Here is a 12493-nt window from a genome sequence, read left to right on the forward strand (position 1 = left end):
GAATCTGAAGCCATTGTTTTGATTCCCCAGTAATGCGAACTGGGGGCGGGACTTTCTGAAAATGCCCAATTCGCAGCTCAATTTTTTTGCAGATTTTGGACACTTTAAGTCATTTTTATTGGTGTTTTGCATTTGAATAAAAATATCATACTGCATGTTTTGGGTATTTTAGATGCTATAAAACGTTTTTGTGATGTCAGTTAAGAAACAAAAAAGTGACGTCGGTTGTCCTTTAATGGACTTTGAAGTTCTGTTTGTGATGTAATATAGGGAACGAGATGATCATTTAGATATATATACACTGTGACTGGAAGATAAATTATTTTAAAGGACTTTGAAGTTCTGTTTGTGATGTAATGTAAGGAAAGAGATGCCCATTTCACGGTAAGATCAGAGCATTGTCATCAAATGGTGAGTGTAGTTTTTGTTTTTTTGAATGTTGCTGTGCCGATTACCATTTTGTGTTTGGGAGCCTTTTACTGAGCGAGTTGCTTGTTCTGTAGCCACAAAGGGACATAAGTCTTCTTGTGCCGGTCCCAAGCCCGGATAAATACAGAGAGTTGTGTCAGGAAGGGCATCCGACGTAAAAGCTGGGCCAAAACAAACGGATCATACTTCTGAAGATGGAGGTTACTGATTCGCTGTGGCGACCCCTTGAAAGGAAAAGCCGAAAAGGACAGAAGAAGTGTGCGTAAAAGCGTCAATGAAGTGTTGGAACTTCTCCCGACAACTCTCTGCTGCCCCGAGGTGGCCGAAATGTCACTTCACAAAACGGTTAACCCACCTACAGTGTACGTATTATGTGAAGGGGTCAATTTTACCCGTTTCCATTTGTTGTACTGACTGAAGCACTGGATATCCTTTCTTTTTACTTTCTTCAAATAGTTCTAAGATATCCCAATGGGATCCAAAATATGTTGTCTCTCTTTTCAAGTACTGTACTGTACGTTTATAACATCCCTGAAACAGTTGTTGCTGATGTCACCTATTATTTGAATATGATGTGTGGATTGTTATTTATGGGTAAAAATAACCCACAACTTAATCAAAGTGATTTTATAAATCATAATATGAGGGTGAAAATCATGAACATTAAAACAGGGTGTCCCCCACCTAATGCCCGACAAGAGCTGGGATAGGCTCCAACACACCCACCGTGGGGATTATAATCTTGAATAATTTGATGTAGATTTTTTGGGAAATATACATTTTCAAAAAACAAAGATTTACACAAAATACTGTTTTTAGTGAAATAATGTGGCAGACACATTTTTTGAGGGTTAGGGTTATGATTGTGTTGTTGTTTTCTCTTCCTTTTATTGAGTCATGGCAACAAAAACATGAGCGAAAGCTCACAACATGATAAAAATCAAGTGACAGGTCAGTCAACAGAAAGTTTTTGAAATGTTAAACTTGTACAAAAAGTGCAAGTGCATGACAATTCTTATTTTCACAACAAAAAATGTATCTTTGGCAAACAAACTACCTGTAAAAAAAGTTTAAAAAATATTTACAGGAAGGTCTAAATCAAACAAAAAACAGTCGAACTAAGCAGCTTCAACTGAAGCTGAATGCTCATTGCTTAATATGCTAACATGACACATCAACAGCTAGCATTTGACCATGACAAGCCAACACTTAAAACCAACTCGAAAAACTACACGCTAATATGCAAACATGACCCGCCAACATGTAACATTAACACCGTAAACTCATTCCAGAAGAATTTTCATGCTAATATGTGATGATGAGATTTAGCATATTAATGAGTGTTAACCGCAACAAACTTATTCTAAGCTAACAAGCTACATACTAGCATGGCATCAAAATGGAGCCTTTGACCATAAGGACACACTGATACTACAAACTTGTTCTTCATTTTGTGCGCATCTGCGAAATTGTGATGTTGACATTTGGCATTTTCCTGTGTGAATTCACAAACGTGACAAACTGTAACTCGTTCTTAACTAGAAAAGTGTACATGGTAACATGTTAACATGACACGTCAACAAGTAGCATTTGCACATAAAAAGAGGTGAACATGACAAACAGGTTTTTAACTAGAAGGAGCTACATGCTAAGTGCTAACATGACACATTAACATGGAGCATTTGAACACATGAAAATCCCAGCATTAGTTGTGTCAGTAAACTTAAGTTTCAAAAACAATAAAATAAAAAATAAGCAACGTGCGAACACGCCCGCATTTCTGCGAGCAGCGGGGGAAAAAAATAATAGTAAGCACGCCTGTTGCACATGTGAAATCAATCCTTTTTAACACTGTCCCGGCAACAAAAAGAAAAATGTGTCATCGGACTTGGTGTTGTTGTGGGCGTGGCCTACATCAGGAAGGCGCGACGGCGACCGCAGCCATGTTGAGGCTGGGGCACGCGTCTCTGTGATTGAGTTTGAAGAGCAGCTGCTCTTTCTCCCGCACCAACGTCTCGTTGAACAAACGCTGACGCTCCAACGACGAGTGCGCCTCCTCGCGCTCGCGACACATTTGCCTGAACCGCCAAAAAAACAACAACACAACTTTATCAGATGCTTATTTGGATTGCTTTTCACTATCCATTTGGAGATTGCTTCATCTTAGTTGACTTTTAAATGTGAGATGGTCCACCACGATTGGTCATCAGCCAATGTTGGGGCACGTATAGATAATCAAGGGACTGGTCGCCAGTCCACATACAGCAGGGGTGTCATACTAATTTTTTTTCCGCGGGCCACATTGTCGTTGAGGTTTTCTCTCGAGGGCCGTTAGGAATTAGGGGAAGCCATTAGAATGTTTTATCTCCTCCACATATTACATACAGAACACACAACTAATTAACTCATCCACTGCCAGACGCTGTGCAAAAATATGTCCACTCCAGTGCCAGGGTTTTTGTCATTTTCACTCAAATTGCAGGACCGACATTTTATCGAGTTTTAGGACTATATAAACATTCAATTCGGCATAAGAAACATTAGACTCTCTTCTTTCATCAGAAAAAAAAGAGTTAATTCCTAAATTATATGGGTCTGGAGTTATCTGAGCTTGAAATGGGGGCAGCCGTACAAAATACAATACATAGTTATTGATTTATATAACGCTTTAACAACAGCTGAAGCTGTAACAAAGCGTTAACATGGACAAAGGGCAAATGCTGCCCCCTCGTGGAAGGGAAAAACATTGCCAGAGGTCTGACCCGCGCTACATTCCCCCGCAAGAAAAACTAAAACCCGAACAAATTTGGGAATGGCGCTCCACGTCAAGTAAAAAATAATGACTGTTATTGTGGTTTACAATGGACAATTTGAAAATTTGTTTCAGACTTTAGCAAGCATCACGGCACTTGGCATGCTTGATTTGGTTTTGCGGGCCGAATCAATTGACGTGTGGGGCCAGATATGGCCCTGGGCCTTGACTTTGACACCAAAGATATACAGACAGGCAAACATTTCTTTCATGAAGCTAACATACATACGCCTCTATTTTTTGTTCCCACGAGAGGAAAAATCCCACTAGGCAGGCGTGCAAAGCGCTAACGGCGGCCGACTTACCGCAGAACGCTTTGACTTTTATCCAAACGAACTCGAAAGTCTTCGTTCTGCTGCAACGTTTGCACCAATTGGTCCTCGGCGCACAGCTTCTCTTCCGCCTGAAACACGATGACGACGTCACTTTGGTTGACACCACCTCAAAACTAGCGTCATTTGGTCGCGATAACATGGAAAGTGCTGCTCAGATATGATGATCTCAAGTTAACTTACGCAGAAACGACATGACCAAACTACTGCGGCATTCCGCACTATATTCGTCCATCGTCCACACATCACTACGACACGGTACGAATGAGCACGTGCGCGTGCCGAACCGAAAGCCTTACCAGTTGCGCCATGTCTTGCAACTTGCGATTTTGTTCCCTGAGGCGTTCGCTCTTCATCTCGATAACAAACAGCAAAGACTCCTGCTCCGACTCCCAGAATGCACCTGGACTGCCGTGCGCCTGACACGTTACGTAATCAGTGTTTAAGGCGTAAATGGCTGATGGTTGCCATGGAAACGTGCACGTTTGTGCTTACCTGAATGTTCCTGAGAAGATTTTTTTGGAAAGTGGACTCTTGGACACGCCTCTTCAGCTCGTTATAACGCTCGAGCTCCGCCTTCAAATCACTCACCTCCACCTACACACACAAAAACAAGCTGATGATGACAAGCATGGTGTACATCTAATCGTTGCCGTGGTTACTTACTTTTAACAGGTTCTCACTGATCTGAAACTTCTCCGTCAACTGAACTTTGACCTCTTCATGTGCTCGTTCAACCTCTGTGGAAGACAACAAGGCTGTGACATCCATCTATTTTCCAGACCACTTAATCCTCATTAGGGTCGAAGGAGGGTGCTGGAGGCTATCTTAGTCATCTTCGGGCACGAGACGGGGGACACCCTGAATTGGTTGCCAGCCAATTACAGGGCATATCGAGACCGTCAACCATTCTAGGGGCAATTTTAGAGTGTTCAATCAGCCTGCCATGCATGTTTTTGGAATGTGGGAGGAAACCGGCGGTCCAGAGAAAACCCAACGTGCACACAAATCCTCCAAATACAAAGCTTCAAAGTACCACAAAGAATCATTGAAATGAGTCAAAGGTGGATCGACGCAGGGAGCAGTCAGGCCACATGCACTAACTCATTCACTGCCAGATTATGTGCAAACAATGTGTCCACTGCAGTGCCAGGGTTTTTGTCATTGTCACTCAATTTCCAGGACCCACAGAATATTAAGTTTTAGGACAACATAAATATTCAATGCAGCGTAAGAAACTTTAGACTCTCTTCTTTCATCAAAAAAAAAGAGTTAATTCCTAAATTATATGGGTGTGGAGTTATATGCGGTTCAAGTGGGGGAGTCTGTACAAAAGGCAAATGCTGGACGGGAAAAACATTTCCAGAGGTCTGACCAGCGCTTTATCGGCAAGCAAGAAAAACCAAAACCAGAACAAATTTGGGAATGGCGCTCCACATCATGCTTTTCAATTCCCAAAATATGGCAGGGAATGAGTTAAAAATGCAGCAATCAAATTGTACTCAAATTAGTGGCCATAATTTCCTGAGTCTGTTTTATTTTCACCACGCTTTCAACGCTGCGGTATTAACAACAATGGGGCGCAATGATGACAGCAGTGAAGCCTCACACAAATATTCAAACAACCAAGCCCAATAATGTGGGCAGTTAAATACCTTTTAAGTGTTGTTGGTGTTGCTGTGCAGTTTGTTGCCGTTGCTGTTGATGAATGGCAGTGAGCTGAGCGCAGGTCTCCGTCTTGACCTTCGCAAACACACACCCCACGGTGGCACGTTAACCACTGAGCCCCTTGCCCGCGCACGAAGCGCGTCCGTCAAAGTCGAGCCCACCTTGTCGAATAGGGAGAGCACCAGCGTGCACATTTCTTCATCGGCGTGTTCTTTAAGAAGCTCCGCCCTCTCTGCACCACCGTTGGCCAAGAGAACTTCCTTCAGGATCTTCAGCTGCCACTCCAAGCGCTCCAGGTGCTTCTCCAATGCCGCCGCGTTAGCATTAGCCACGCCGCGGCGCTCAGAATGCGCACGCTTGACTGAGAGTCACATGACAGCAACCACAAATATTTTATCACCACCTCAACTAGCACACACAGAAACACAGCAGCACATAAACAAGCACAAACATATCGTTGACCACAAAAGGATTTTTGGAACATTTCTTCAATTGATACTCTAACAAAAAACTCCCACTGGAAGAAGTAAAAAAATAAAAAACAATCGAACTACTAGTGCATTTTGACACTTTTTTTCTGTTGTTTTCCAAAAATCTTGAAAAATGACAACGGCCGGCAATATGCAGACATAAACGCAAAATAGCATACACAAACAAAGACATACACACGCACACAGAAAAAAAAATCAACTGACCTCCATCATTTCGGCCTTTGTCATCTTTCTTAGTTTTCTTCTGGAACACAAGAACGTAGACACCAGGCAACATGTTAGCACCGTCACCAAAATATTGAGCAAAAAAGATGCTTGATGCCACCATGCATCGGCGCTTTGTTCAGGAAGTCTTAAAACCCATTATTATTCTTTGGAGTTTTAGGTTTACTATTTTTGTACTTTTATTGTCTTTCTTGTTAATTTGTTGTTTTATTGTTTGTCATATTGTTTATTTTTGTTCCATGTGCAGCACTCTCTATACAGTGGTGATAGTTTTAAAGTGATATGTAATATATTTGAGTTGGGACTATTATTAAAATTCTCTTTGGTTTTTTGTTCTATAAGATCAGCGGAAAAACATACATCAGATTTTTGGGGCTGGGGAATGTGGAGTAAGACATTTTATTTAAAGTCCACACACTCTCTTCCCACCTTCAAATCCCAATTCATAACCCATCTGTTTAAAATTGCATTTACAGTTTACGTCTGTGTAAGCTCTCGTCGTGCAGGAGTGGTCCATCGATGAAAAGGTTTCTTCAGCGAACTAAAGAACACTTTAGTTCGCTGAAGATCGCATCTTGGATAAGAAGCGAAACGTCCGACACCTTCAAAGAAGTACAGATGACGGCTGAAGAAACCTTTTCATCCATTTACAATTTAGCTTAATCAGCTCTATTATTATTAATCATTTTATTTATGGTTTTATTATGCTGGTGTTATTGTTCTTCTAATGGTAAAGTGTCCATTGGTGCTTTGAAAGGCGCTTGTGAATTACATGTATTATTATTATTTATTATTACAAGCATCATAGGGACCATGCTAATTGCTACTTGTTATGCTAGCATGTCGAGCCGGTCACATTAGACAGCCTGAGCACGTCTGCGCTGCAAAGCCAATTAAAGCCACTAAACCAATTAAAGAGATAAAAACAAGTTAGTGCTGACCAAGGGCCACTTTCTATTCTCAGTGAAAGATTTACGTACGCAGCTCTGACACCTAAGTAAGAAGGTCCATGCTACACAAAGTAAGAAACAGGAAACACGGTGGGATATCAACACATATGACAGGAAGTCATCAAGGAAATGCGGGGGACCTGTTAGCATGTTGATGCTAACAGATGCTTGATGTCATGTACTAAGGAAACTATAGAGGAAGTTTCCAGGTGTGTTAAACAAGGTTAAATCAATGTTTGTTTTTAGGCCAACGCCGGTAATCAATCAATCAATATTTCCATCTATCTATTTATGAAATGTAAATTTCTTCACTGCGAGACCAATCCAATCTATTATCTCTTTCATCTGTAACTGCTTCATACAAGAAAGAGGGTGCAGAAGAGCAGAAAAGTGCTTATGATTGAATAACTGTATTTTGTGTTGTGTCATATTATATATTTTGACTTCAAGATGGCGCCGTGAAAGTGGCTGCATTTTCAGCAGCTCCTGTATTTGGGTCTTTTACTTATTTTGCCGTTCCTTTTCCTTTCATCACTTTGCTGCTATGAGTTGTGAATTTCTCTACTGTGAGACTAATAAAGGTTAATCTAATCTTAGATTTCCCTGACTTTGTCCCTTGACAACATACAGACCATTAAAAAGCGGCTTGTCAACGATGTGACCCCTTTGATATTTTAGTTTTGAAAGTCACTGATTGGACACGTGACCATGACGTCACTTTAAACTTCCAAGCTCACTCGAAAATGTTTGTTTTGACACGTTGGCTGGAGGATCTTTTTGAAATTATTTAAAGTAGAACGATCTTATCTTCAACTGTTTTTAAATCTCAAATGACTCCATTTTGTGACAAATCATCAAGAACCTGGTTTCATTCCAACTGAGTGTGAACATGTGCAGGGAGCACGTTTAAATTTAAACGTTACGCGTGATGACGTATCTGTGTCAGTTCATGAGTTTGCGTATAGAATGTCGAGTACATTGAAAACAGATGTGCGTTCAACAAAGTTCAACTATACCCGCGTTTGTGCTCTCAACCATGTCTGACTTTGCCTAACATTCTCGTCGCCTCGTGAAAGTTACCGTGAAATGCTTTTTTGGCTTTGACGGAGGTTTGGGCGGCTGAGAAGCACGTCGCCCACGGGGGCTCACCTTGCTGTGGCCGCAGCCCATGCCTGCTGAAGCCGCCTCGTCTCGTGTCGCCCTTCTCGTCGCTCGGCCTCGACGTAGTCTTTTCGGAACTCGTTGTTTCGTCGTCGTCCTCAGCTGCCTCCGCCGAGTAGAGCTGATAATTTTGGCCGAGCTTCAGCAAAGTTCCTGAACGCCCCGCCGCCCGGCTTGACGTAATGATGCATTCAAGACATAGCATGGGGGAAGCGCCGCGTTGGAAACGCTGTCACAATAAAACACTCCATTCCAAATATCCTATTCTATAAAGACACAAATACTTAGCCGTGTATATTTTGTGCGTTCACTTCACTTTATTTGTTTTCAAGACAAATTGAGAAGCACAACGTGAATGTTCAAACTTTGAACTCTATAAAATGCAAAAAATTCAAACTCTGAAGAACCACTATACTTTAAATATTGGCGTTAAATTAAAATGATATGATATGGTAACTCTAAGTAGGGAAAGCTAACATTTTTATTGTGTCATTGAAGGCATCAGTAGCTGAGGCCGGGACATGCGCCGGAGGGGGTTTCTTATCTGCGCTTCAAAATTACCGTATTAACCGCAAAACATAAACCGAACAACTACTACTGGCTCATGTTTCTTCAATTGGAAACAACACTTTATTAATGTGCATTGACTGTCTTGTGTTAGTTCAACCGGAAGCAAAACTGAATTTAAATTAAGCAAATAAAACACGAAAATGGACCGAAGTACTGTACATATTTCCACCATTTAAAAGAGCACAATTATTGGGGTGATCAAGTTATTGACTAAAAAAATGTAGGTTGTTTGAACTAAACTAATCCTTATTAGACTTTGCAATACATTTATTGCATCAGGCAAAAGACAAAAGTGAATTGTGTTAAATATATAGAATAATAATAATAATAATAATAATAATAATAGTAATAATAATAATAATAATAATAATAATAATAATAATAATAATAATAATAATAATAATAATAACCGTTTGGTTCGGGGCCGCCACAAAAATGGACAAAATCCGACTTCAACGGACAGTTAGGACGGCGGAAAAAATCATTGGCACCGCCCTACCCACTCTCGAGGACTTGCACACTGCAAGAATCCAAACTAGGGCGCGGAAAATCCTACTGGACCCTCCGCACCCTGCCCACCACCTTTTCCAGCTACTCCCCTCAGGCAGGCGCTACCGATCCATGCGCACCAAATCCAGCAGACATTTAAACAGCTTCTTCCCCCAAGCCATTAACTCTTTGAACTCTTTCAACAGTAGCCAAAATGGAACTGTATAGTGCCACTTAGCAGTTTTTTTTTTTTTGACAACGATACTAGTGCAGCGTGTTCTACCGGAAACAAATTCCTTGTGTGTTCTACATACTTGGCAATAAAGATGATTCTGATTCTGATAATAATATCGACGGGCGGCCCGGTAGTCGAGTGGTTAGCACACCGGCTTCACAGTGCAGAGGTCGCCGGTTCGCGTCCCGGTCCGGCCTCCCTGTTTGCATGTTCTCCCCAGACCCGCGTGGGTTTTCTCCGGGTCCTCCGGTTTCCTCCCACACTCCTAAAACATGCATGGCAGGCAGATTGACCACTCCAAATTGTCCCTCGGTGTGAGTGTGAGAGTGACTGTTGTACGTCTTTGTGTGCCCTGCGATAGGCTGGCAACCAATTCATGGTGTCCCCCGCCTCGTGCCCGAAGACAGCTGAGATAGGCTCCAGCAACCCCCGCGACCCTAATGAGGAATAATATAATAATAGATGAGAGAATAATATAGACAGCTTCATAAATTGCACAAATGTTGCCCTTCAAATTTCCAGCAGTTTGTTCACAAAAATACTCATTAAAAATGACCAAATTGTCTTAATATACGTGCAATAATGGCAAAGTCATGTTATGACAAATATTCAATTTCATACCTAGCTCAGAAACCAAGCAACCGATTTTGCCGTCTGCGAAAGTGTGACTCCAAAACTGCCACGTTCATGACACTTTAGATAACAGAACCCTCAAAATGTTGTGGCTCCCTCCAGTGACATGAATGAATAAGACAGCTTGAGTGACGTTTGTAAAAACGTGAAAGGAACCCTGGAGGCCCGTGGGCAACCACCCCATTGTATTAGATTTGATTTTGCGTCATTTGACTTGTCAATGCCTGGCCTACAGTAACGGATACTGAATAAATAAAGTAATCAAAAAACAAGATGAAGAGGCGCCTCCAGTGGATTTCAATCGTTACTACACATCTTGAAGACTCGCCTTTCCAAATAAAAATGTGATTATGATTAACTGGGTGTAAGCGGTTGGCCGCGAAAGCAAGCAAGCAAGCATTCAAGCAGCTGGTACCCCCTGAGGGCAACTTTGTCACGTTTCCCAGAACTGCTGTTCCAAATAGGCACCGTAATAAATTCCACACAGGAGTTGGCCCATGCTGTACAGACAGTTCGTTGATATTGACATACCTGTCAACGTAAACGTTTCCCCATATTTTATACGTTTTTTTATCATTTCAAATAATGTACGGCGTACTGCAACTTTCATACTGGATTTTTTAAAAATTGTTTACCGATCTTACAAAGACCATTTTGGCTCATATCCAGTTCGTCTCAACTGCTGGTAGCCAATAACAATGCTGCCACCAATCGCTACTGTTGTCACGGCAAACAAGCATAAGTAATCCTCAAATTTACATATTTTTTATCGCTGCGTATGTACGGTCAGCTTGATAAAAGCAATTAGTGATGGGAATACTGGCTCTTTTTGATCGGCTCACCAAAACGATCGACTCTTTCGACTCCCAAATGATCCTCATTTTTTTTGTTGCTTAATTTACTTCTATAAATTGTGCACAATTATATGTAAAACGAATTACTAACATAAAAAATAGCAAAAAGCATAGCAAACTTGGGTTAAGTGACATGAACTTGCTTGGTTATTTTGTTGTTTATTTTGCAAATGCGCTACATTATGAGGCTTTTTTTTAGTATTGGTTTTTGTTGATTGTAACGTTTGCTTCCACTTGGCTGCTGTCATTGCAGCATTCCTTTTAATGTGTTCAAAGTGTTTGTAGCGTGTCTTACCTTCAGTAATTTTGTTTAGAAGTTATTTTGTGTTTTTTAGTTCAGGCTTATGTTTGTATCACAATTTGGTGTTGCAGCATTCTTGTGTTCACATCGATCGTTTGAATCGTGTTTACCTTGTGGGCCACCGTACTACATGCAATTAAAACAACAATGCTAAAAGTTGGACAGATGGCATTTTTATTAATCGCTGAAATTGAAGGCGATGGCTGACAGGTCAGGGGGCCGAGTAGAAAAGTTGGTTTCGCCGGGCAAATCGCCACAAGGACAGCAAAACGCCGATGGAGGAGAAGCCGATGAGCAGCCAGAGGATTCCCGCGCTCACGTAGAGCGCGCGCAAACTGATGAACAGCGTCATGACGTCATCACTATGTTATAAGGTGTAGGGGCCCTGACATCCAGTAATGACTTGAATTTTTCACAGTCACTAAGAGGCTCTAATATCTACTAATATATATGTTTAATATATACTCGTATATAAAATATTTTTTTTGGGTGGGGGTGAAGCTCGAAAATATAGTTAGGGTACACGTATCTCAAGGCGCCACTCTAATAGCGTTTCATAATGATGTCATTGGACGTGAGGCTTTTTCAACTGACCGTTCCCGCGGCGATTCTGCGTAACCTTGAAAGTAACACAGACGCGCCATTACGTAGGCCGCCCCGCACACGCAAGACACACCTGGGGGAAACATCACAAGCGCACGGGATTTTTTTTTACGTACGTCACCACAAGATTCAGGAGACTTTCAGTGCAACTGTGACGTCACCTTGGCTGAAGAAGACTCCAGACGTCCACAAGATGGCGATGAAGAGGGGGAAATACTCTGAGCAATTCACTCTGCGAGTTCATTAGAATTAAGATGGCTGCAAAGGTGGTTTATCATGTGATGTCATGCACTTACTGGGCCCTGAAGACTCTTTCGAATTGGGGAGGTCCACTCGTACACGGGGGCGCCACGTGAAACTTCCTACGGGCGCTTATCACCTGCAAGGAGAAGTACGCTGTGCACACGTGTACACAATATACGTCCAATTAGACATAAACAAAACAATCACAGATAGAAATTACATTCAGAATCATTCCCAAATTGGAACTTCCTCAAAATGGCCGCCCACTGCACCTTGCTCAAGAACGGCGGCGACAGTAACAGCGGCCAGGCCAGCAAGCTGATGATGTTCCTCTTCCATGACGTCTTGTCCAGTGTGCGGTCTTGGCCACCGGTTCAGACAATGTGGCCTCAAAGGGGCGCAGCCCCATGAACTAACTGACAATTATTGGCAACGCATGCAAATAATGCAACACATACACACACACACACACACACATAAAGTGTTTTTGGAGTAGT

General features: G+C 41.8%; 2 protein-coding genes across 2 annotated transcripts; both read right to left on the bottom strand.

The window, feature by feature from the left end:
* Positions 1 to 1280: 1280 nt before the first annotated feature.
* On the bottom strand, positions 1281 to 8242 carry ccdc69 (coiled-coil domain containing 69). The gene is made up of 9 exons (XM_088989905.1): positions 8057 to 8242; positions 5937 to 5976; positions 5403 to 5602; positions 5229 to 5316; positions 4240 to 4313; positions 4069 to 4170; positions 3873 to 3992; positions 3547 to 3644; positions 1281 to 2507 (listed from the first exon to the last, which is right to left on the bottom strand). Exons 1-9 carry the CDS (start codon positions 8075 to 8077, stop codon positions 2345 to 2347), a joined length of 906 nt encoding a protein of 301 aa, XP_088846031.1. The 5' UTR covers positions 8078 to 8242; the 3' UTR covers positions 1281 to 2344.
* Positions 8243 to 11307: 3065 nt separating this feature from the next.
* On the bottom strand, positions 11308 to 12397 carry LOC148901847 (leukotriene C4 synthase-like). Its single transcript, XM_088989906.1, has 5 exons — positions 12269 to 12397; positions 12050 to 12149; positions 11915 to 11985; positions 11745 to 11826; positions 11308 to 11485 (listed from the first exon to the last, which is right to left on the bottom strand). The coding sequence occupies exons 1-5, from the start codon at positions 12333 to 12335 to the stop codon at positions 11362 to 11364; spliced, it is 444 nt and encodes a 147-aa protein (XP_088846032.1). The 5' UTR covers positions 12336 to 12397; the 3' UTR covers positions 11308 to 11361.
* Positions 12398 to 12493: the final 96 nt, after the last annotated feature.

The sequence above is a fragment of the Hippocampus bargibanti genome, linkage group LG02, assembly GCF_051943395.1.
Source record: "Hippocampus bargibanti isolate YZ-2025 linkage group LG02, ASM5194339v1, whole genome shotgun sequence".
Lineage (NCBI taxonomy): Eukaryota > Metazoa > Chordata > Actinopteri > Syngnathiformes > Syngnathidae > Hippocampus > Hippocampus bargibanti.

Bases quoted from the DNA above. Each gene is read 5' to 3' on its own strand.
- ccdc69 (XM_088989905.1), bottom strand. From the start codon at position 8,077: ATGGGCTGCGGCCACAGCAAG. The intron at 4,171-4,239 runs GTAAGTAACCAC...TTGTGTGTGTAG, and splicing joins TCAGTGAGAACCTGTTAAAA to GTGGAGGTGAGTGATTTGAA. The intron at 3,993-4,068 runs GTAAGCACAAAC...GTAACGTGTCAG, and splicing joins ATCTTCTCAGGAACATTCAG to GCGCACGGCAGTCCAGGTGC.
- LOC148901847 (XM_088989906.1), bottom strand. From the start codon at position 12,335: ATGGAAGAGGAACATCATCAGCTTGCTGGCCTGGCCGCTGTTACTGTC. The intron at 12,150-12,268 runs GTGCAGTGGGCG...ACGTGTGCACAG, and splicing joins CGCCGCCGTTCTTGAGCAAG to CGTACTTCTCCTTGCAGGTG. The intron at 11,827-11,914 runs GTGACGTCACAG...TGTTTCCCCCAG, and splicing joins TGGAGTCTTCTTCAGCCAAG to GTGTGTCTTGCGTGTGCGGG.